The sequence below is a fragment of the Atractosteus spatula genome, chromosome 3 (assembly GCF_055471065.1).
Source record: "Atractosteus spatula isolate fAtrSpa1 chromosome 3, fAtrSpa1.hap1, whole genome shotgun sequence".
In the NCBI taxonomy this organism is placed as follows: domain Eukaryota; kingdom Metazoa; phylum Chordata; class Actinopteri; order Semionotiformes; family Lepisosteidae; genus Atractosteus; species Atractosteus spatula.
Window position 1 is genome coordinate 28,905,788 of NC_142708.1, and position 25,051 is coordinate 28,930,838.

At 34.9% G+C, this 25,051-nt stretch overlaps 1 protein-coding gene across 1 annotated transcript in view; it reads left to right on the forward strand.

Annotated features, from left to right (window-relative positions):
* Positions 1-23,867, forward strand: part of ca9 (carbonic anhydrase 9) — a 29,043-nt gene extending 5,176 nt beyond the window's left edge. Inside the window, exons 2-12 of the mRNA XM_088910255.1 lie at positions 10,943-10,972; positions 12,161-12,331; positions 12,684-12,826; positions 13,393-13,485; positions 13,754-13,820; positions 15,932-16,089; positions 16,568-16,691; positions 18,328-18,387; positions 20,435-20,458; positions 20,925-21,018; positions 21,506-23,867. Of these exons, the coding sequence (XP_088766381.1) occupies positions 10,943-10,972; positions 12,161-12,331; positions 12,684-12,826; positions 13,393-13,485; positions 13,754-13,820; positions 15,932-16,089; positions 16,568-16,691; positions 18,328-18,387; positions 20,435-20,458; positions 20,925-21,018; positions 21,506-21,566 (1,025 nt within the window). The 3' untranslated portion in view covers positions 21,567-23,867. The remainder of the gene's footprint in view (positions 1-10,942; positions 10,973-12,160; positions 12,332-12,683; positions 12,827-13,392; positions 13,486-13,753; positions 13,821-15,931; positions 16,090-16,567; positions 16,692-18,327; positions 18,388-20,434; positions 20,459-20,924; positions 21,019-21,505) is intronic.
* Positions 23,868-25,051: the final 1,184 nt, after the last annotated feature.

Here is a 25,051-nt window from a genome sequence, read left to right on the forward strand (position 1 = left end):
AAGTCAGAGCTCTGTCTCTCGCCATCTAGGGTGTTTGGAGGAAGCAAATTCTAGCCTTGCAAAATGTCACAGCCAAACAAAATGTATCAATAAAAAGCCATGATCTGTGAGACCATGAGTCTTCACCAAGATAACACTAACACTTCACTTTAAGTAATAATAATCCTTAGGAACAAGTTAAAGGTTTATTCCAAAGAGAACACAACGTTTCGGCAGTGGAGCCTTCTTTGGGTGTGAGAAAGACGGGGAAATCGGCGGAGATTATATACTGTAGTATGGGAGAACAAAAGCCGGGAGTGTGGAGGAGGCGGAAGTAGGGGAGAGGCAGATTGGGCCTCTGAGAGAGGTGAAGAGAGGTGTGAAGCTGAAACCTGCAAATGAATAGAGGATTAGAAGAAAATGAGTCTGTCGTTGAGAGAAGGGGGAAGGTGTGAACCAAGTTTCAGGATAATTTTGGTCTCGGATGTCTTTCTGCTATATGAGTTAAGAAACCCTTTTTTGAGAATACAGATGCAATAGTTTTTGGTCTTTACCGATATTCATTGGTTCACAGTCCACTTTATTATTTTATTTTTTTTGGTTTCTTTTAATGAAATATTAAAAAAATACTCAACTTCTTGCATCCCCCAGTACTTGAATGAAGCATTTGAATAAAATGAAACACTTTCCTGATGCATATTCCCAGTGTAGGAGTACACTACTACAGATGTGGTATCGATACTTGGTTTGCATACTAAAGTGCCTGAAAGAGGTGTGTCTACGTATCTGCAAAATGCAGTGAGCTGTAGTAACAGTGGAAGTACAGCCCCCTCCTGGTATGTGTACTGAAATATAATCTAATTAAATGATTTCCCTTTTTCCTCTTTTACAATTACTTTAGTATAAAAGTCCCATGGAACTCACAATCAGCAGTTCATCACAAACCAGATGACATAAGTGGAAAGGAAATATGTCTTTACTTAAAGGGGTTGTGAGAGTACGTGACAAGCTGCCCAGCCTGCCAACAAGCTAATGTCCTGGCTTCTTCTAAAAGTGGCTGCACAAAATGTTTGCATCAATTAGCTACCGGATAAACAATTAAAACAGACGGGAAGAACGTGTGTCTCTCATTTCTAACTTTCTAACTGTTTAGAATTGTTGTACAAGATCTGAATACATGATTAAGCGTCTGTGCTACAAACAGAAGTCTCTTAATCTTTAAACTTTATCAGACTGAATAACATACTGTAAACAAACAGACTCACTTCTGTGCCTCTTACAAGTGTGTGTTAACCCAACAGGGAAAGAGCAATTTAATTGCATTTTTCTGGGATATGTACTGTATGTGAGCCCATCATTCATGGCTTGTGCTCATTGTCCTCACAGCTATTTACAGTAAATTATGATGCAGACATTTGCCTAAAACATATAGATGACTACCACTGGTGATATCAAGTTAACCTCCAACAGGACCATATGTTATGCAATATACAATTTTGCTTAGGTTTCTAATGAATTATTGCAAGTACAATATATGACAACTAAATATGATCAGATCAGTTGTAATAATGGTATTTGCTATTAAATACTCATTTTAAAAACCCAGGGTAATGTGTTTCAGTTTTTCTTCACATTTGAAAATGTTTCTCAAGAAATTATGTGGAATGAAGTAGGGCAAAAGAAGGCATGACCAGTGAACCAACATCAAAAATGGTCTAATTACAAATAATCAAAGGCATCACAATAATGACATTAAATTATATAGAAGCATCAAACCTTTTAAAGCCCAACCCAATGTGACATAATTAAATACACTACATTGCAGAGATTGAACTTCAAAGGACTGCCAGTACATTTCTGTTAACAGTTGACTGATTGAGGAAATTGTGAACCTCCTGCTGATATGCAAGGAACATCTTATTGGACATTTCCTTTCAACAAAAGTGGTTAGCTCAGAATTAGTATATTCCCACGGTGATACTCCTGGAATTCAACCTACAGAAAAAAACAACATGTTCCACTTCTTCCTAGAGAAAACAAAGTTAGAATGAGCAAGAGAGCACCAAAAGAACTTCAGCTTTATTTACTTTAAGTAAATATTGTCATTTGCCCCCTTTCTTTCCATTTAAATTTAATTATCATTGTATTGTGCAATTTATTTTTATCTCAGTTTATCTTATTCATACCTTAATGCCCTTTCATTTCATTGAAGAGTGAACTATCTCTTAAATAACAGACATCACTTATTGAAGACATTCCATTGTTGTATTCATTCTGATTGGCCATGCAAACCCATAATTCTGGCATTAACGGCTTGTGAAACACATCTTAAAAGTGAATGAGAGGAAATGAACCAAGCAAATAGATCAGTGCTGCCCTGTACTGCTTTACCAAACTAATCAAATACATGGTGTGATGCAAATGTGCTTCCCTTTCACACTTCCTGGCAATAGGATTTTCAAAGTCTTTTTGTAAGCTTCTTTGCTTGAATAGTTCAATGGTATGGAAAATAAAGACCTACTCAAGGACTAAAAAAGCAGATTCAGCAGAACTTGCAGTAAGTCATGAAAGCAAACAGCATAAAAGCTCAATGAAATACATGATTTCAACAATTCTAGTGTAAAAGCAAACCATCCAGATATTTAACCACGGTGCATTTGGGTTCTCTTGTTTACTAAGTTTACTATTTTGAAACTGACAAAGCTGACAAATGTTTCTTTTGCATGTTATATATTAAAAGATCAGGCGTATTTCAACTAAGCTACTTAATAACAAGGGACTCAAAACTGGGATTTTCTGTGTTCTGACACCTACATTTTGATTCTTCTGTTTTAATGTCAACAAAATAATGATCAAACTATTATTATACAAAATGAAGTGAGCAGGGCATATAGAATTAAATTCCTCAGTAAACTGTTTTATTGTCTGAGCTGTGTGCCTTCAGAAACGTCCGCTAAATTGTCATGAAGAACTAGCTTCAGCTTCGTTGTTGATATGTAATTTAATACACAAGTTATTTTCTAAACTTTTCATGCCATTTTATCCATTTGGAATGATCTGTTTGAATTTTAAATTGCATATAATTCATGTTTTCTGTGTTCTAAATCCAATTTAAAACTTTTGTTTACACTTAGTCTTGGTAGTACATACAATACACAGAGTTTTAAAAATTAGTATACACATGTAAATTCTACTAAATGTAGTTCTGGACAATAACAATTTCCATCCATATTTTAATGGATGCCACAGAGGAGATGGATCCTATCCCAGCAAGCAACGGGCGCAAGGCAGGGTAAACCTTGGACAGGACGCCTGTCCATCGCAGGGCAGACAGACGTAGACACAGATATATACACTCCCACCAGGGCCAATTTTCCCCAAAGCCGATATAAAGTGGTTATTAAACTCTAAATCAAATACAGTAGCAGTTGTAAAATTAAAAAATAATAAATTCAAGATCATATGCTTATATGTCTGCTTGTGTTTATTATAAAATAATTACATATAATGAATTGGCATGGTGAAGGATGATCCATTTGAAGATTCATCTGTAGTCCTTTGCCTGTGTATTCACAAACACTGTTCTTTAACAGGGGTGATGGCTGGTTTGTACACTACAATCAGACTATGGTATCCCCTCTTCTTAGTTCTAAGTGAAACCATTTTGATGACACAGGCTGCTTGCATCTCAGGTTTAAATCTGCAATTGATTTGCTGTTTTGCCCTCCACTTTCAATAAAGGTACAGAATCTATTGTACAATATGTGTTTCTGCCTACAGTTTGTGAAATGAGCCATGATCTTAAGCCAACCACCCCCACCTCCAGCAAACACCTATGTTTTGGTTCTCATTTTACAACATAAGATAAACACATTACAATATCTCTAGTTTAATCATAAGGCATAGTTAAAAAAATATTTTTCTGAGAAAGAACCAACAGTGTAGGGACTGTTCTTTAATATCTAGTGCTTACAGTTAAGGTAATTGTATAGCAAACAGGATATTTTTAGAAGTATTTATCATATAACAGTACAATGACCCTGAGGTTAAAAACCAAGTCAAGGAACTTTAACTCATGAGTTAAAACAGTCTTGTAATGTGCTATATATGGTCACAGCTGTACAAGAACATAACAAAGGTACAAAATCTCTGAGAAGCATTTTCCAAAGACCTAGATTCACTCTAATTCAGAACATAGTTACATGTCTCCCACCATTGGGGGAGTCATTTCGATTCCAGATGTTGTAGATATTATTGGAGTAAAAGAAGGGAGTATGCATATAACTCGTGCCTGCTTTTTCAATTCACCTTGTCTCCACAACTGTGCCCTCTAAAGCTTGTTCAGTGACAATCAAACCACTTGGAATTGGTAGGGTTCTTCACACTGTATCGAACTTGTGTACATTCACAATACAAAGTTTTTATTTGACCTTTCCTTTGATCCAATAATCACTTCCAGCAGTTTCTTTTAAAAAATCTTTGTATCGGCTTCAGCGTTATGGCTGGGTAGTTTGTTCTGTAGTCCAACAACTATTTGGGATAACAATTTTTCAGTTGTGTTTCTATTCTTTTGGAACTTTTTTATTTTTACCCATACATTAATAACATCTACAGCTCACAAAAGCACTTTGACAGTCTTATTACAATCTTCTTGGTTGCAAAATTGTGCCTTTAATCAAACTACTCAAGAACTAAATATTTTTTTGGAAAAGTGCTGTTCTAGATGATCTCAAAGTGTCTTCTGTCAAAGGTTTGCTCTTGAACCAGGGATACAGGTATTAGTAGAAGAATTACTTCTATCTTAAAGGAGATGTTTGCAAACTAATTTCAGATGCAATTGTGAAAGTAACCTAGATTGCTCATATTGTGTTCATTGGACACAGCATTTTTACTATGCCTGATCTGCCACCTGTTCAGAACAGAGCCCATTAGTTATTATAGTGCAAGAATGAAGAAAGCCTGGTTAAGTTCAGTCTGTTCTGAAATTACACCCTGCTGGAAGTGTCTTTATAACATTACTACTATACAGTACACCCTAGAGCATGTGATCCACAAACTCAAGCATAGCATTTTAAAGGGTATCAGCATATACGGGATAGCTCAGGTTTATTCTAAATAAAACATGGGGTTGTTCTATGATATCCAAAGCATACAAAGTGATGGCCTTCCAGAGATGGTGTCTTTTTAAATGGCAGCATTAACGAGGCACTATTAAAACTCAGCTGAAAACTGTTAGATTTGAACAAATATGGTAGTCTTATAAAAGATTAAAATTATCTCTTGCACCATTTGTTATGGTTTTTTTTCAATTGAGAAATACGACTGCAACATTCAGATCACACATAGCATCAGTTCAAGATTCCAAATATGTATTTATACTGTAAGTGTTTTGAATATGCAGACTGTCACATCAACTACCCATGCTTACACTGTAAAGTAAACTGTAGTAATCCCATGTGCTGTCTTATTTATAGCTTAGTTACTGCTATTTATTGATTTATAGGGTTGATTTTTTAAATGTTTTAATTTATTTGAAAGGTGATTCAATACAGCAGATGTTTGTCACTTAATGGAAGACTTTTAAGCCCACTATAATAATAATAATAATAATAATAATAATAATAATAATAATTGCTTACACTTATATAGCGCTTTTCTGGACACTCCACTCAAAGCGCGTTATAGGTAATGCTCCACCACCACCAATGTGCAGCATCCACAGTGCGTGAGAACACTCACCACACATCAGCTATCAGTGGGGAGTAGAGCAGAGTAATGTAGCCAATTCATAGAGGGGGATTATTAGGAGGCCATGATTGAAACAGTATTGAATAAAATATAATTATGACAAATTAACTGAGAAAAAACATAGTGATGCAGAACTAATGGCTCAAGAACCCATCTAGAAACTCTGTTCTTGTGTCAATGATATTCAAAATGCTGGTATTTTAATTCTGGTATTTTACTATAATTGAAGTTCTGGCATGTGACATATTTTAACACCTAATGTGAAACATATATATACAGTACTACTACTAAAAACCAAAACACAATTTTATGGCATTCATTTCACATTCTGTTCTACAATTTTTTAATTTTTTTGCAACAATTGTTGCTAACACTGTTCCTAAAAAAATATTTGATATAATCATATATAATCAGAATTTTACTATCATGTTTTAAAAGGGAGCTGCAATAGAGATAAACTGTAACTAAGCCTTTACAAGGACGCTGAAGATTTCAAGCTGTGTGATTAGTGTTAATCAGTGAATCCTGGCAGGAGGCCCTAAAATAAGATTTAGCCTCTAATTTTCTCTTATTTAAATAGACTAAGTCAATCTACATTTACACTTCATTGTTTCTTCCTTCAAATATATCTTAAAAACTTACAATACAAGTAACTAAAACGACACACAAAAATAATACACAATTAGAGGAAATGCAGTAAATGAAAAGTAATTAAAAGTACAATAATTAAAAGAAATTTCCTTTTAAATTATCAGTATGTATACAATTCAACCAGTAACATGAAGAAAACCCTTCAAAATGAGCCATTGTTATGACTTAATTAAACTTAAGTGTATTTTTAATGTACACTTTAAAATGACATTGATTGCATTGGTTACTTCACTAGACCATCTTAGGTATCAGAAGAAATCCGTTTTCATAGTAAAGGTATCACTGATGAAGAAGCAAAGTAAAAAATATTATTCTAAATCCAAAAATAAAAAATACAGGGTCCACAACTTTTTCTGACAATTTTATACATACCAAAACTTGCTCTCAATTTTATTGTATCAGCAAAGCACATTATTTCACTGAGAATCAAATATTACTTAATATTCCAGATATTCTTTCTGTACCTTGACCAAGAGCTTTGCTCTTCAGCCTCTATTTAAAAGCAGAAGAATACAACAAAAGGGCTCCTATTTTATAAGAAAGATTTCCCAAGATGTCCACAGAATGGGGCATTGTGAAGCTGTCACTCTCCTAAAACAATCTAATAATATACAGTATAGTGCAGATGGGCTCCATTGTAGTATGTTTCTCCTACAGACAGAGCAAAGGTCACTGTCCATCACCCAAAGATGAATTCACCAATGGGGGACCTGCAGGCTGCGTGATTATATATCCCTGACTATATCTGACAAAATCCTCAAACAATCACCAGCTGTAATGTCGCATTTTAAAAGCTAGTACACAACTTATTTTTTATTGTTTAACTGACTGGCTCTTCTTCTCTCTCTACCTAAACTGGGAATCTGACTTTTCCAACCATGTGTTTGCAAGCAGTTTGAGTCAGGACCTTTCTCCAAGACATCAAGGCGAGAGAGTGAGTCAGTGAAGTACAGAATTCTGCCCAAGATATTCTTTCTGCAATAGAAGAAATCTTGTGTCTGTGAACCCACTGTTATTTTTGCCCATTCAACAAAATAAGACAGTTGGAACCTTTCTTATTCTCCATCTGAGAATTTTCAATACCAAGCTATAGCTGGGATGAACCAAGTTGTCACACGTGTCTAACTTGCAGCTGGACCCAACAAGATAACTGTGCACAGACCAAAGCAAGGTATTAACTTCATGCAGAGCAGTCATCAGCAATGCTAGGAACAGCTCTCTCCTCTTTTCTCTGCTGGGGACACTACCTGCACAAAGTGAATAGCTGCCAGCCAGCTTCTTCTCAACAGGAAGCAAATCTTTGAGTATAAAAGTTCTTTATTCACATTAAAATTCTCAAGAGTTGAACTATTATTCCAAACACGTTTGGTAGTTCAGTTCATGGTAGAAAATACATATTTACATATTTATTTGTATCTGAGAATATGAATGTGATGTAATTATATAAGACTCTTAAAATCTAAGAGGTAGACCATAACATGATATAGTCTACGTATTGTAACTCTGAAGTTATTAGCTCTTCTCCTTGCAATCTCTAAGTGAAAATTCACCCTTTTGAATCACAGCTGATTGTTTCACAGATTTAATCTATTTGTTGTTTTGGTACTATATCAGTAAATTGTATATTGAATATGTTTGATTCCAAACAGTTGCCAAGACAGATTACTAATTGTTACAGTAAATTAAAACCCTCACATCAATACTGAATTTATAGTAGCAGTATACACTGGGATAACTAGAATGTGGAATTTGTTTAACAATTGTTGCACTAACCACAACTTATTGTTATGTCATGTCTGCAAGAACATGAAATGCTTTTATTTTTGTACTTGAGTACAAATGTCTTTATTACTCCATATACAGTATAGTATGTACTGTATGTTGAGCTTTAAACTGCAAAGTCGGGATAATTTGAATTAACCTTCATCAAAGCAAGATACAAGTTGAGGATGTTTTGCTTTAAACTGCAGATATCTGATGAATTTTAATAACAATTTTCTTCTCAGTTTAATACCCGGTACATCCCCATTCTGAATGATTATGGGTGATTCAATTCCTTTTTTATTTTGAAAAGGTCATTTTAAAACAGTCAGGAATATTTCCTTCGCACCCTGTATTGTACCGTTTTTTTTTTTAAAAATGGTGATGACCTGAGCTGAATATGTGACCAAAAAGACTACATTTCCCAACTTGCCACACATGTTAAAAGATTCAGGTGAAGTCATATCCACAGATTTCCAAACAGTACTATACGGTACAGAACATCAACTACAGTATAGTACTGTTTAGCGTTGTTCTTGCAGACTGCCTTTATCCAGATTACTCACACTATTGTTTTGATCATCAAAATTATATTGTATACTGTAAATGTTTTCAAGCACAACATACTGTACAGTATGTCAACTTTAAATTACAATGTTAGTAATTTAAATATTCAAATCTTCTGTAATGAAGACTTGTTTTAGCTGCAATTCAACTTATTGTACAGTTCACAACAAACAAAGATATTTAAATCACTACTCAAAATGTATTTTAATCTGGCCCCTGTTTAGTTTTTTCCATGTTTATTTGCTTTTAAATACAGTATGATACTGTATGATTTTAAAGCCACTACAGTATGTGTATAATATATATTTTTATAATCAAAATCTAGAATAAAACTATGTTTTCTAATGACTAATAATGCTGTATACTTTAAAATGATAATGCCATCAAACAGCATGATGACATCACTGTTATAGTGTGGTATGGTGACATATACAGTAGTACAGTATTTGTTTTAAAGGTGTGGTGGCAACATCCTGTCTCAACAATGTAATCAGTGTATTAGTTGAAAAATGTTACTAGTACAGTGCACATACAGTATGATTAGCACAGGAAAGCACTAATTGGTTAATAAACATTTAATACTGTAATGATTTGGGCGACAGCCACACACAGCAGTGGTACTTTTAAAGATTCACTGCATCTCCTGGCAGTTTAACAGTGTAGTGCAGTCCTGCATCAGATTATTCAAAAAAATAAAAATGCTGTGACACTGTACTGTTCGTCATGTATACCTCCTGACATCTTGTGCTTTCTAGATGGTCGCATCTGCACACCTACAGGACATAATGACTGCAAATCTTCCTTTTTCTGTCCTGTAGGTTGTTATTATTTTTTATTTGCTAAGAAGATTACCTTAAACAAGGTGGCTGAAAAAAACATACAATAATGCTTAAAGTAAACACAAAAAATAAATCTTTGGTTACCTAGCCTAAGTTATTATTTTCTTAATAGTAATTTTACCCCTTCTTCAGGTCTTAATCCTTTCATCATATAAAGCCCTCCAATAACACAATTCTAGATTAATGATTTAAAATACTGCATATTGTACAGTCGTCACTAAAGAAAGTCCTGTTTATTGTACTCCAGTAATGCTAACTACAATGATTGACAATGGGTTTCATTACAGAGATTTAACTGAATATCATGACATAATATGCTGGACTAGCCCTTAATGTCAGATGGTATTAAAATATTATAACTTGCTTTCTCACTCTCTTTTAACTGAGCCTTCCAGAACAGCGACAGCTTATATCAACAGTGCTTTAACAACCTTATATTCCATTATATTGTGTACTGAATAGTGACAAGTTTTTAAGTACACACATTAACCTTTATATTCTGTTAAAGGTCAATATTTATTTACTAAGCAGATTTCAGATCGTGGAACTGAAAATGAAAGAACATTCATTTTATTTTTACTTAACAGTAATGTATTTTTTTCAAAGTCTTCAGGTAAAGCAAGGATCAGTTCTGTGACAGTATTTCTACTGTATGTCCCACTGAACCAAATGTATGTCCAAAGAAGTCACGAGCCACCTTAAAGAATTTGGTTTAATATAAAGAATGCTATATATAGAGTAAATAGCTATGCTTATATCTATATATTTATATTCAGCCCCATCCTTGCTGAGCTTCTACAAATCAAGATGTCTTGATATCTGTTTCACCAGCACACAGGTTTATTAATGGCTTATTGCTGTTAAGCACAGTTGGAAACTCAAATGCACAACATAAGAATTTCAGTTTTGATCTTTCTTTAATGATATATATACTGTATATTATATTTTTATTTTATTAAGCTAACTATTGACATACTGTAGCAATAATTAGCGATTGCTGCACAAAGAGGGAAGAGGGCTGTCAGCAAACTTAGCGCTGCATTGAAGTGTACATCCTGAGGTGGAAAATATCCTGACATATTTGAAGAGTGGCGGAACCTTCTTTGAAAATAAGAGCTTTTTTGTTTTCTTAAGCTATATTAGTATATTGTTTAACACAGAGTTAAGTTACCATAGCAGATTTTTAGGAATGAAATGTGAAAATGTCCTGGGCAACAGTGTTTATTTTACCAGTAATAAAAAAGAGCTTTTCCATATTCTACATTAGAGAAAAAAAAGAGTAGATACATTAATGAAAATCTTCACCCAGCTTTGTTGATATATAAAGGTTTTGTAGATAACAGCTTTGCTTTGTAATTGTTCAGTAACTGATGTGTGTTTTCAACCCTTTCTCTTAGGTTCACCTCATGTGCATTGGAAGTACGATGGTAATTATCAATTATTTTACTGCATTTTGCAAATTATTCCTTGGTACAGTATATAGCTAATATTCAGATTCCCCTAATTCAATAAGTTAATATTTCCTTTTAAAAATCACCATAACCAGTAAAGATGTTCCTTTAAAGATATATGTACAGTATGACTTTACTCTGAGTTAGCTATGTCGCTTTCTGTTGTGTTTAAAATAGTCATAGTTAATTAATATTCAGATTCCCAAAATTCACAGCCACTACTTGCTCTTAAAAAAATGATAACCCTGAAAGATGGAAGATATCTGCTTCCTCCAAAGGAATTAAATATTTTTTGTACTACTAATATTTTACAATTGGTCAAATTTAAATATACAATATATTTTCCTCTCTGTCAGCTTTTCTTCAGCAATAATTTTGTAATGAAAACTTAGTTATTAACGGCATGCTTTACAATAAAATAATTTTTAAAATACCCCTGAATTAATTCAATTTGATTTTCTGGGGAGACAGGGTGCTCTTTATTACAGTATATATTCATTCATTGGCTTACATTTTGTTTGTGTGGTTTGTACCTTTTATGTATTCATTCATTATTGCTCACTAGTACTACCTCAGCACTAAGTCCACTTTGATAATCTCAGAGTTTGATCTCCAGAGATAAAATGGTGTAAAACCTACTGTAAGTGATAATCTTAAGTAAAATTTTGGCAATGGGCTTCAGTCAAAGAGACTGACTCCACAGGCACTTTTAAGAGTTGTTATTCATGTGTCCTCTGTTTAGTCAGTCCTGCTGTTCCACCCTTTGACCACGCTGTAGCACATACTGTAGCAGCTCTTTGTAGGGGGCAGATAAGTATCAGTAATCCGAAACAAGAAGAAGAAACCTACACCTCATCCCAGACAATCAGCCAATTTAATTTCCAGGATACTTACTTACAAGGTCAAACATAATTTAAAATAGCAACTGTTTTTTAAAGTTTTTTTTAAAGTAATTTACATTTGGCTGCAGAACAGGGCAAATACAGTTCAGACATTTTTTAAATTAACACCTGTTTAATATTTAGTTGTTCTCTTTTCATTTGAAAAAAAAAACAAACTCACATTGGATTTTAAGCAGAAATTACCCACCAGCAGTAAACCATAGGGCATTTATACCATAATACATGGTCACATGTGTGTTAATCATTTTCTTTTCTTTGACAGATCAAGAATCGTGGCCCTCTGAATTTGAGCACTGTAGTGGGAAATCTCAATCTCCAATCAATATTGAAACTGGAAAAACCATATATGACTCCAGTCTGCCAGCTATTGTTCTTGAAGGATATGACCTATCGGACAAAGAGTTACTGAAGTTACAAAATAATGGGCACACATGTAAGTTAAAATCTGCTGAGCTAACCCCCAACCCTGTAAGAGATAATGAAGATCTAACTGATCTGTAGGTGAAGATAATAGAAAAGGCATTATTTCACCTGCAGCTTAGCACTGAAGCAGTATTTTGTGTTATTTGCCTTGTCTTACTCAAGAGCACATACTGTAGTGTATTGCTTCTTCAGGACTCAATTCAAACAGTGTTACAGAAGGTAAAGCATGAAAAATAGTATTCTTTATTTTAAAAAAGCACAACAGGCTTCTTCATTGCAGAACTGAATTTTTATGGTAAATGATCATGGAAAATATTAAGAACAATAAATGACAGGACTGTGTACTTTAATGTCTACTCCAGTACAGCTAAACTTGCCAAGCACCATGCGCATAGTCCAAGGTTTCGACAACATATTCATAGCAGCCCAGCTTCACTTCCATTGGGGAACCAAAGAGGTTCCTGGATCTGAACACACGATTGATAATGTCCACTTCCCAGCAGAGGTAAGATTGCTAGTCTTTTTTCACAGGTGCTTTCCCCACTGACCTCTTTGCTCCACAACAGAAATTTGCATTTTTCTAAGAAATTAAAATTTTCTAGTTTTTTTTCACTTCCTCTTTTTTTCCACTAATATAAAACACATGTAGTTCTTTTAAAATCAGGAAAAGATGCTAATTCCTCTTTGTAAAAGTTTAACGGAAGAAAATAAAAAGCAGATTTAAAAAGCTCCCATGAATCACAAATTCCTTAACTTGTAAGTCAGCACCTAAAGAACAATTTAACACTTGTTTTTATTAAGATGTAAGTAAAAGATACCAAGAAAACACTAAATACCAAATTCCTATTTTCATAACGGGCGCATATTAATGGATTAATAAGGCTTTCTTAAAACCGCACATGCAAATCAGTACATGGCATTTGTAATAAAATGACAGAAAATCAATGATTAAGAATGATTTACTGTACATATTGTTGCTCATTTAGTAAGTTTAAACTCTGTTTCTCTTCTAAATGTATTTCTACAATGTTAATTAAATCACTCTGTTGAAACACTTCCGTTTTGTTGTAGATCCATGTGGTTCACTACAACTCCAAGTATGGAAGTTTACAAGAAGCAGCAACAAAGCCGGACGGTCTGGCGGTACTAGGGGGGTTCATCGGGGTAAGATATTTCACTGCTGTTGCAAACATAATGCACACGTGACATTGCGCTTAATCGCTTGTCTTATCTGTGTGTTTACTTATATTAAACAACATGCTTAGATAAACGCTACTGCTAGCCTTTCTTTCTGAACTACACAAGGACAAAGGAGTGTAGATGACAACGGCTCACAATACGAATTCTCAATGTAAAACTGCTTTCTGAACATTTCCGTTTAGCAACATCCCGAGAGGTGCTGATCTCTGCTCATGTTATTTACCGATTTTAGATTGGTCTGCTTGAAAATGAAAACTATGAGAACATCCTTTCTTCTCTTACTGATGTCAGTTTAGAAGGTAAGATGTGGTTCTACCTACATTTAGTATCTAATTATAAGCAGAATTTTAATGTTAACTTGGTTATAATTTTCTTTAATAGTGTTCAATAATGAATGCAGGTTTTAAAAACTGCTGATTTACCAATATAATCCAAAGAGTAGAGAGTGTGCTTGTAAAATTTAGAAAAAGGTCATATGAAGTCAGGGCAAAGGTAGGAGATCTCACAAGGCTCCTGTTATGTTAAGACAAATCCAAATGAAAACCTGCACTCCTCCATTGATATCATACACTGTGTGTAAAAAGAGTTTTGATGAAAACTGACAGAATATCGAATCACTTTAGAGTTGCCCAGTTATTACCACGTTAATCATCTTCTGTTGCAAACTGCACAACCTAATTTTTGTAATAAATATTTCTCAATGTGCTCTTGCATAAGCTATGGACGTCATCAGAAATAATGTTCTTGTTGTATCAAACATTTGCCAAAAAATAGTTGTGGAAATTTGGCCATGAGAAGGTTTAGAACTGGCTATATGTGACAATTACTTTAATATCCCTGAAGTTAGTTATGTTTTCATTTAGAGTCTGTGCATAGAGGCATATTTAAAATGAATCGTATAGAGAGAGCGGTATATATAGTGTATGTGTACCTTCTTTAAACGGTTTAGAAGCATCATATATCATTTCCAATATAATTTTTCGTAGTACTACTAATCACTACTGATGTCTATTCATTTGGTACAAAATTAAGAGAGAGGAGTAATGGTTTGCATTTTTTCAATTCCTTCAGCAAAGCAGATAATTTAATTATTTTCTACAAGCTTTTGACATGGGATTATTTTCAGCTACTTGTTGTAATTTCGTAGATGTATACGATCCTAGCAAACACAAATTTGGAAATCAATGAAAATAAGAAGAATGTTTAGTACAGGAAGTATAATATAAGAATTGGGTGGCACAGTGATAAGTATTGCTGCTTTGCAGCACTGGGGCCCTTGGTTCAATTCCTGTGATTTTATCTGTGTGGAATTTGTATTGTAACGCTTACGGCCGACAGGTACTGTGTAAGAGCCGGCGTACCAGAGCAGGTGACGTCACCGCCCTTCCCTGTGATAGCAGGACTACAGCTACTGGGCTGTAGAGAGATCTCTCTTTAGCTCACCGGGCTGGGTCACTGCTGAGTGACGCGGGAGTCCCGGGTTCGAGCCCCGGACGGTGCAGGGCCGACCTAATGCGGCAAGGGCGCCCGCCTGAGCCCCCGTTGCGTTACATTGGTGTCAGAAGCGGGGTGGGATAGCCCTTCGCCGGGGACGGCGATTTAAGCGGGGGAGAGTGTAACACTTACGGCCGACAGGCACTGTGTAAGAGCCGGCGTACCAGAGCAGGTGACGTCACCGCCCTTCCCTGTGATAGCAGGACTACAGCTACTGGGCTGTAGAGAGATCTCTCTTTAGCTCACCGGGCTGGGTCACTGCTGAGTGACGCAGGAGTCCCGGGTTCGAGCCCCGGACGGTGCGGGGCTGACCTGATGCGGCAAGGGCGCCCGCCTGAGCCCCCGTTGCGTTACAGTATGTTCTTCCCGTGTTGACGTAAATTTCCTTCGAGTGCTCTGGTTTCCTCCCACAGTACAAAACATACTGGTAGGTTAATTGGTTTCTGTTCAAATTGGCAATGTTTATGTCTCTGTGTGTCTGCCCTGCAATGGACTGCCATCGCATCCAGGGTGTATTCTGCCTTGTTGATCTCCAGGGTAGGCTCCAGCTCCCCTGTGATCCTGAATTGGAAGAAACAATTAGAAAATTTGATGGAGGGATGGATAGTTTTAAGAATCTGTCTTGCCCATCAGAGGAAATGAGAATGACCTACTGTACTGTATATACTGTAGCTGCATGCCAATCAAGATAACTGAGCCTCGTCATTGTAGTTCAGAACCTCATCACCAGCCCTCAGTCTCATTTCTCCCTTGACATTTTTCTACTTTTCTCCACCTCAGATTGTTTATCCTAGGATTTGTAAAATCATAACTCATTAAGAAAAATACTTTAAATGCTATAACAATCTGATATAAATATTATCAGGGGAGCTTTTAGAGTTGTATGAAATCCAATGTCTATTACACGCTTTTTCAGAAATGAACACTGAGATTCCTGGTTTCAATGTCCGACATCTTTTGCCGCCAAACCTGGAGCGCTTCTACCGCTACAATGGATCACTCACCACTCCTCCTTGCTTTCAGACAGTGAACTGGACCGTTTTTAATGACACAATCTCAGTTTCAAGGAAACAGGTCTGCAAGCAGCACAGCTTTTACCTTAGACAGTTGTTTTATCTTTCTTGAACTTTGAAATCCTGACTAATAAATATTCCCTAAAACATCCGCTCTATCAGGTGACTGTCTAGAAAAATGAACTTCCAAGTTACTAGAAGAGCATGCTTAATTTTACTTTTGTACTTTGTATTAATTGCAATGATATTACATACTATACTTTTGCTGAGTAGTGCAGCGCTACACGCGTCATGGTTTTGCAGATGTGTTTAAAGGTGCTTTATATTATTTACTTGTGGACTGAGAGCAGCAGATTTTGTTAATGTAGACATTGTTAAATGTAGAACTCTGAAATCACTAGAGGACTCAGGCATGAATGCGTTACATCTAGACCATAGGACTTGATCTCTACCTTACTGTTTCAGCTGCTCAAATGCCTCAAAATTCAGCCTTCTGAAAATTGTTTTTGATAATGTATTCTCCCTTTCCTATCATTCAGTTAGCAGCACTTGAGGACACACTTAAAGCAGGACAGTCGCTGCTCTCCAGAAACTTCAGAGCTGCACAGCTTCTGCATGGGAGGGAAGTTTATTCATCTTTCAAGACTCTACAAACCACAAAAGGTAATGGTCAGCATTGCAGTCTATAATAGCAGCACTTTGTGTCTCCCGCCTAATGGCATCTTGGAACTGGTCGTAGTATATATATATATTAAGAATTTAAATGATTTCAGGGAGATTGGATAGATATCAACAACTGTGGAAAATTTCCTTCTACGCATTCCCATGAAAGTCAGGCTAGATGAGCCATATCTGACTTGACCTTAATAGATAAGTCAGGAGATAAGAACAGTAAACAAGCAAGTTTACTACAATGCTATTTAACTGTTTCTACTAAAGGAATGAAATGCTTTCAAATTATTCTGCTGTCCTTGCTGGAAGACACATTGACCTCATGAAGTTAATAAGTAAACTGAGTGCTGGAGAAACTTTGTGTCAGAGATAACATTACAATTATTGGTTGCATTATGTAACTCTAAAGGAGGCAACATTTCTGTAAATACAGTACAAAAGCATTGCAGATCCACAAAAAGAAATAAACTCTGCTAAATAATATTCATAGAGGTTTTTATTTATATGAAACCTGTTGATTCATACTTCAGTCTTGTTTACACATGACTGCATTGCTTTCTGTATCACTTACCCAGTGGTCTCACCTATTAAATTAACCACTCCTTAAACACAGAATACACACAGTACAGTACACAGAAAACAGAATCAGCAATGACATGCTGGTGCTACTTTCCCAGCAAGTACGGTAAGCATGGGAGAGATTCAGACAATGTTACAGTAACTCTAATATCTTGAATGCTCACTACCGTTAGTAGAACAGTTGTTTGTGCTTTTTCCTGAAGACTGTCTATGATAAGTAAATAACAAGTCAGATGATACTGACTGAGTAAAATAATTTTAGTATTGCATTTTATTTATTGCATTGTAATACGGGGTATGCACATTGAATTGTGCAACCACACATTCTCACCAGAAACAGAAACCAGTATAAAAGATGGTACTGATAAAACTGAATCACACTGCCTGATGCCATCTAGCTCTCAGATTTCATATTTTCTTTATTGTACCGATAGAAAAGATAAGAGTACAAAAAACTACTGAAATCTAACATTTAGAAAATCTGAATTAAGAAAGCTCAACAGCCTTGTCTGAAATGCTGCCTGCAGTATCTGTTTCTGCTGTTTTGCCTCTGGATCCTTTCAGAACTTACCCAGGTCAGATGGTTACTTACATCTGTCTTTATAATTACCCGCTTCTCCAAAACTGGGTTACAAACCAAATTTTGATGGTAAGATTGGTCATAGGATTTTTTCACAACTTACCATGTTTTAAACAAGTAATTTTGATACAATACTTTGGGCGAAGAGAGCTATTTTGAGTATTTTAAGTGAAAAATACATTTAATTGACTAATCATGAATAGTCCTCTCACAAATACTCGGTATGTATTTTGTGATAACACTCAGCCCTTTACACCACTGTCATGTCACAAAGTCTTTAACTGTAACTAATATGTCTACACATGCATGGCTTTATAATTATTTGCTTTAGGGTCACCATATTATTTGTCTGCTTATTTTGGTGTTTTGAAATCCAGCCTTTTCTCACTTAAGTAGGATCAATTGTTGTGCTATGATTAATGTTTCTCCTGGGATACCCGTAAAACTGTCACCTACTGCCCTTTGCAGGGTCTCAAGTCAATGGGAATCAGAATCCTAGTAAAGGCAGATCTTCGACTAATGCAGTGGGTGAGTAGGGCTTGTGCTTATACTCACACATTCAAATATTCACATCTCTTCCTCTGACATTTTTCATTTGTGAGACTTTTAGAGATAGTGCTTTAAAAACTAAAATTCTTCATTTTTTATTTTACAACTATAATTTTAAAGCAGTAGTTAATAGCAAGGCAAAAAACACAATAATCCCAATAGTCAGTCTTGTTTCCTTAATTTCGCAAAATGCAATAGACACTTTACAATATGTGTCTGAGTAGAATGTATAATGGCATGTTTCTTGTCTTTGATCTCTTTATAGGCCAGGGATCAGTACTTCATAACCTTGTGTGGTATTTTCGCGTTGGATACTTTAAATCCAGTATGTCTATATATTAAGGCATATACTGTAGTCTAACAATTCAAACTCACAAGGCCATCATACAAATATGTGAAGAATGTTGAATATAAACAATATCAAATTGTACACCTTTGTTCAACAAAGCTTCATTGCAAAACCCTATATTTTAATCTATGAAGGGCTTATTTTTTATCTATAACCTGTTAAAAGTGGGGACCTGAAAGATGTGCTGTACATGGGGGGAAATGGTTTGTCACAACTTCTACTCCAGTGAGAGAGCCCACAGTCAGTCTGGTGGTACAAAATAATGTGAAGTCTTGTGCTACCAGTGAAAAGATTTTATCTTCACTGCTGGGTGGGTTTTTTGTGTATGTCACTGTACAGAACATTCAGATTTGAAGAAATGTACAGTGCTGTATAGCTTATAGCTGTATAGTTTTTTAAGTTTATAAGCTAAACGAAATGCTAATATTTAGTACTTTGATTTATACTTCTAATTATTTAATCGCTTCATGCCATGAAAGAGATTTAACAGGAAGTGACTTGAGTAGCATTTATTAGCCATTGAATTTGGTTTATCTGTTTTAAACCAACTGATAAAATACTATTTTACACTAAATACACTTAGTACTAATCATCTCCTCTAGAAACACCATAAACTCACTCTGCACTTGTGTATTATCATTATCGTATTATTTAAAAGCCTGCCTATGTATCGTAATTATTATTAATGTTATACTAGAACTAGTTACTAAAACTAGATTAGTAGAAACAGTAACTTGATAGTTAACCAGGTGGGTAGCTATGTCAGCATGCGCAGGCTGCAAAGGAACAAGTAGTAGGTTTATTCCATGCTGAAAAAAAAGAAGAAAGAAAACACAATGTTTCGGCCATGGAGCCTTCTCCAGGTATTACCGTGTAACTTGATATATTTATATATTAAAAACAAACACGGTTGATTCTGCGGATGTTATATCTTATCTAGTGAAAACTACTTAATAGAGCATATTACATTTATTTAATTACCAAATACTAACTAATACTTTAAGTACTACATACTTTCTTTTTTCAATGAAGCACAAGGCTGAGTTGATTCTCAAGTTGAATAGCATGATAATTTGAATAACTGAGCACACATTCTGGAATTCTAGTTTTGGTTTTCATATAGATTATATGTGTATCATTTGACCTTCTCTATAGGAGGCCTGAAAGAATGGATTAATAAAAATGAACTAGATACTAGTTTAAAAAGATGTATGCAGCACTGTACAGTATGTTTTACTGTAGGCTGACATGGTGGCTTGGTGGTGTCTTGCAACTGCTGTCTTACAACTCCAGGACCATCAGTTTGATTGTGGATCTGTTTGTGTGAAGCTTGCATGTTCTCCATGCATCAACAAGTACCTGTGTGTACTTTGATTGTTCTTCCTGTCGTCTGATAGGTTTTCATTAGGTGCTCCAATTTTCTCAGACCTTCTAGAGACATTCAGATTAGGTTGGAGAGGCTATTCCAAATTGTCCTTTTCCAGGAAAGGAAGAGTGTCGAGGTGATGTAATTCTGGAATGTCCTAATACAAAGAGTACTGGCTATGAATGAGATTACAGGCAAATAAAACCAAAAGAGCTTGATAGCTGTTTGGCCTTTCTGATGTTCGAACTTGTTTGGTATTGTGTTATGATAATTTACCAATTTAAGACAGTCTCTGTTTCTGTTTTATACAGGGGAAGAAGAAGGTTTCTCCAGAGGTACAGTCCTGTTGTTACACAAGTACACTCTAACCTCAACTGCACTATAGTAACCAGGGGCCTGCAATACAAAAAAACATGGAATTTTCATGGATAGCCCAAAAGGTCAATCAGACCTTGAAAACAAAACAAATTATTTGCTCAAATAATTGGCTAATGAGGTCACTGAGAGATCAGCTGCAATGATGAATAACTGTGATTAACAGAGCAGAACAACCTGTAGTTAAAGACTGTCCACAATATTCCAGGTCTGAATACCATATAAATATGCAGCATTGCAGCATCATAAAATATAACACTGAGAATTTAAAGAAAGTTATAAACTCCACAAAATACCTTTACTTGTCTTTATCTATTTGAACCCTATCCCATCACACATGTCTAGAATCATTTGTTGTGTACAGTATGAATCAAGATAAGTATGATATGAAAACAGTCACTGCTGATTGCATTTCTTATCTTACAGGATACATTCTGGCAATTGCCTTTGGAGCACTTTTTGCAATCACGTTGTTATCGTTCATAATTTATGCAGTTCAGCAACGGAAAAAATACTCAAGGTAATTATGAATTCAGATTTCCTGATTCCTTTGCAGATGTTGTTTTAAATGCTTACAATTTAAGTAAAGCAAAGAAGTAGAAAGCATATAGAGATTTATGCAACAGACTACAGACAATGACAATAACATATTTCCATAATAAGCTGTGTATTTCTAGATACTATGGAGCCTTCTCTGTACTATCTCTTTGCTCATGAGCCAATATATTGCTTTCTTAGAAAAAAATGTCTGCGTCACAGAATATTATGTTGAGATAACAGTGCCATCGATTGTTAAATCTTATCTATTTGCAAAAATACATTTGACCCACTACTTAATGTTCACTCTCAAGTACTACATTTAATATTATATCTCTGTATTCTAGTACAAGATACTGCAAGCTCCCATGTTTTATCAGTACCATTGATGTGTTCATTACTGATCATTATACTATAAATCACAAATGTCTTAATTCAATTCATACTTACACAAAATGCTGTTTCTATAGATTCCAAAAGGATTCAAGACAGAATGTTATCTACAAGCCAGCAACTAAAGAAGAAGCTTGACCTGAAGTACTGAAGAGGAGTGACTGAATTTTAGCATTGTATTTATTCAAAGCGTCTGCAAATTAAAAGATACATTATATATGCTGTATATATTGATATTATAAAATATCTTTTAATTACTTGACAGTTTTATTTCCCCATAAATGTAAAACGTGCAACTACAAATATTTTGAATGGCCTTATAATAGATTATGTAAAATATAAAAATATTTGTTATATGTGGTATTTTCCTACACTGCCTTTCAACACATATGACAAGAAATTTCTGTATGAAGTAAAAATTAAATACAGACATACAGTATTAAGTGCAGTTTGTACCTAAACTTATTTTTAGGTTTAAACAATCTGCACAGGGTATTGGAAGTAACTTACACTGAATTTGGGCATTGATGTTGCCTCAATGGTAGGAAATTTGCAATGGTAGGAAAGTGCATTTAGCATTTGCAATGGTAGGAAAGTGCATATTGTAAAGTGGAAAAAAATCCAAATCTTTGCTGTAATGTTACCATCACGTATCCTGATTTTCAAGCAAAGACTACAATGACTTACTATGACTAAAATGTTGCACAAACCCTCCACTTAAAACAAGTCTTCATCATCATTCATCCCACTGCTATTGATAATCCCCAAAGTAAATAGAAACACACAGCAAATACTTTAGTCATTCATTACCAGTGAATTGGCATTAATGAAGTCACCAATCCTTTATTTGTCTCTCAGAATAATTTGTGGTTTTACATATAACCTTGACTGAATCAGTCCTGACTGGTACACACTGTCACTAGAAAAAGAAAACGACTGTATTGCGTAATACCTGGAAGAATGAACAGACAAAACCAAGCATAATTGTATTGTGTATTGTTTTGACAGAGCTAATTTTTCAAAAGTATGTATTTACGATCCTTAAAATAACATCATGCATGTAACAGTTTGTGAATCTCAAAATGTTTGTATGCTATTTATCTTTCTGTTGTATAGATCACTAATATTTAATATTGTGTAATGCTATGTTGTCTTTTGTACACATTTTTGCATAATCACAGTTAAATAATCATCATTTGAGAATTGTGACTGCTGGTAATAGTCTAAATTGTTTTTCAAATATGTCCTCTTTATTGTTCAGTGCTACAATTTTCCTTCCATATTTCCTCTTTGCTATGCTATTAAATTGTGGAGTTTGTAGTAAGGAATACATGCTACAAGGCTGAAAAAGACATAGAAACAGCAGAGTACTGTTTATCTGCTCTTTTGGGATCCACTAACCTTTTCATGGTTTGTATTGAACCATCAGAGCTATATTTTATAATTCATGAAGGCAAAAATGATGATTTAGGGATGAAGAAATCAGATATGTTCAATGGCAAAATTTGAAAATAGGACATTTTAGACACAAAAATTGCTTCAGTTGCCAATTAAGGCAATTCTCCACATCTAACCCAGGCAACAAGCTCGCTTTTTTACAATTATGGGTAAGGTCAACATATTAACACGTGGACTCACAACATCAATCCTTGAGTATTGTGGAAGATGGATTTGAAATGGAACAAGTAAAGGTATATTCCATGCTGAAAAGAGAAGAAAAGAAACAACGTTTAGCTTGTGGAGCCTTCTTTGGCTGGTCAAAGGTTCAAAAACCTTTACTTCTTTTGCAAGCCTACGCATGCTGACGCAGCTACCTACTTGATGGATTTGTAAGGTTTAACAATGTTGACAAGAGGTGTAAAACTCTTTTGTTGTTATTGTCTAAACCAAAGAGACCAGTGTGTGCTAAAGTTGATAAGACTTTGGTAGACACTTGGTAACACCAGTGGGCAGCTCTGTTTATTGTTGTCAGCTGATAGTATATTGTGTTATCAGTCACAGCTACAGTAAATAGACCAGGGGTGTTCAATGGGAGCAGTTGCACAGTGACTCAGTCTTGTGGAGGATCAAAAGGGACTAATCCTACTTCAGTAAGGGGGGCTATAATAAGAACTTGCAACAGTTACTACTGTATGTAAACATAGAACTGGCGCTAAAACAGAACCTGCTGGGTACCACACCTGCAGAAACCATAATACTGTATATTGCCGATATGTTCTGAAACCAACTGCACAACTTCAGCACCCGTGTTGCCAACAGATGACAATATATTGTGCTTACTCTTCAAACTACATTTAAAATGTTTCTGAGCCAATTTTGTAAGTGTTCAGGCATGGAAAGAATAGTCTTTTTAATTACAAAAAATATCCTTAAAATACATTAAACAGCATGTCACTGTCACAGAAACAGTCAAAATGCAATAAAAGTTATTTACTGTCAGATAAGGGTATTTCTCATGATTTACATCAATCATTCATCAAAATACTGCCATGTGTTGGCAGTTATGAAGACCTTCAAAGTATCACATAGGCTCTATGTTCCTTCAACAAACCCCCTTTCCCCTCACTGCTATTTTTTTCAAATTTTTCCTACAGTATTATTCTAAATTGCTAACTTTTCCCTTGTATTCATTCCATTTCAAAGCCACTTTGTTAATAAAGAAGAGACCACAAACTTGGTCAGGGAGCTGAATCATTTTTGTGGAAAAACTGACTTTTAAAATCCATTATATTTAATTAATTTAACTGTCAGTCCCATCTCCCTTAAACTATTCTTATTGAATGCCTGTCACATTTTCTACAATGTTTTTATTTTATTTTATTGTTTTTGTATCATTTACAAGTTCACAAGTTTACCAGAATGTAAATCATTCATATAAATTAAGAAGAAATCAAGTACATACTGTATCCTCTTGGTACATCACCCCAGTTAGAACATTCACTTCTTTTATGTACTAGTTTTTATATATTTTTATACTGCTCTCAATCAAAACAATTCTTTCCCTGTATATCTGGAAAGATTTATTAAAGGACTTCTGAAAATCAAAATAAACCATAATAAGATCCAACTTTTCTAAATCCACAGCAACAATCTGCTAGAACACAAAATATTAATTCTAGTATCTTCTTATTGTCATATCTATAATCCTCTAGTTAGTTCTCTTTATTTCCATAACTTTGCATGTAACTCAAGTAAGACTTATTGGTCTATAATTCAGTTTTATTGCCATTTTTATGAATGGGTGCTACATGTACATGAGTTATTTTCCAGAGAAAGAGTATTACCCTTGTCTTGGGTGAGTGAGTTTTTTTAACAGCTTCTTGTTTCCACAAGGTACAAATTGATAGAATATACTGAGATCATAGAGATTTGTTTCAGTGTTTCTAGTACCTGTGTAATGTATAAGCTAATTATATGCTAATTTTTTATATATTAACTTTAATAAGAATTTTTTCAGCCTGAGCTAATTCATGCAACCATTTTTTCCCTGGGAAAAACTTTAGTGAAATATAATTTTAATACATCAGCCATTATTCTTTCATTGCTTAAACTGTCTTCATTATTAACACTGAAACATGTCTGAGACTGTTACTGTTCATTGCTGTTATAACAATGAACAAATC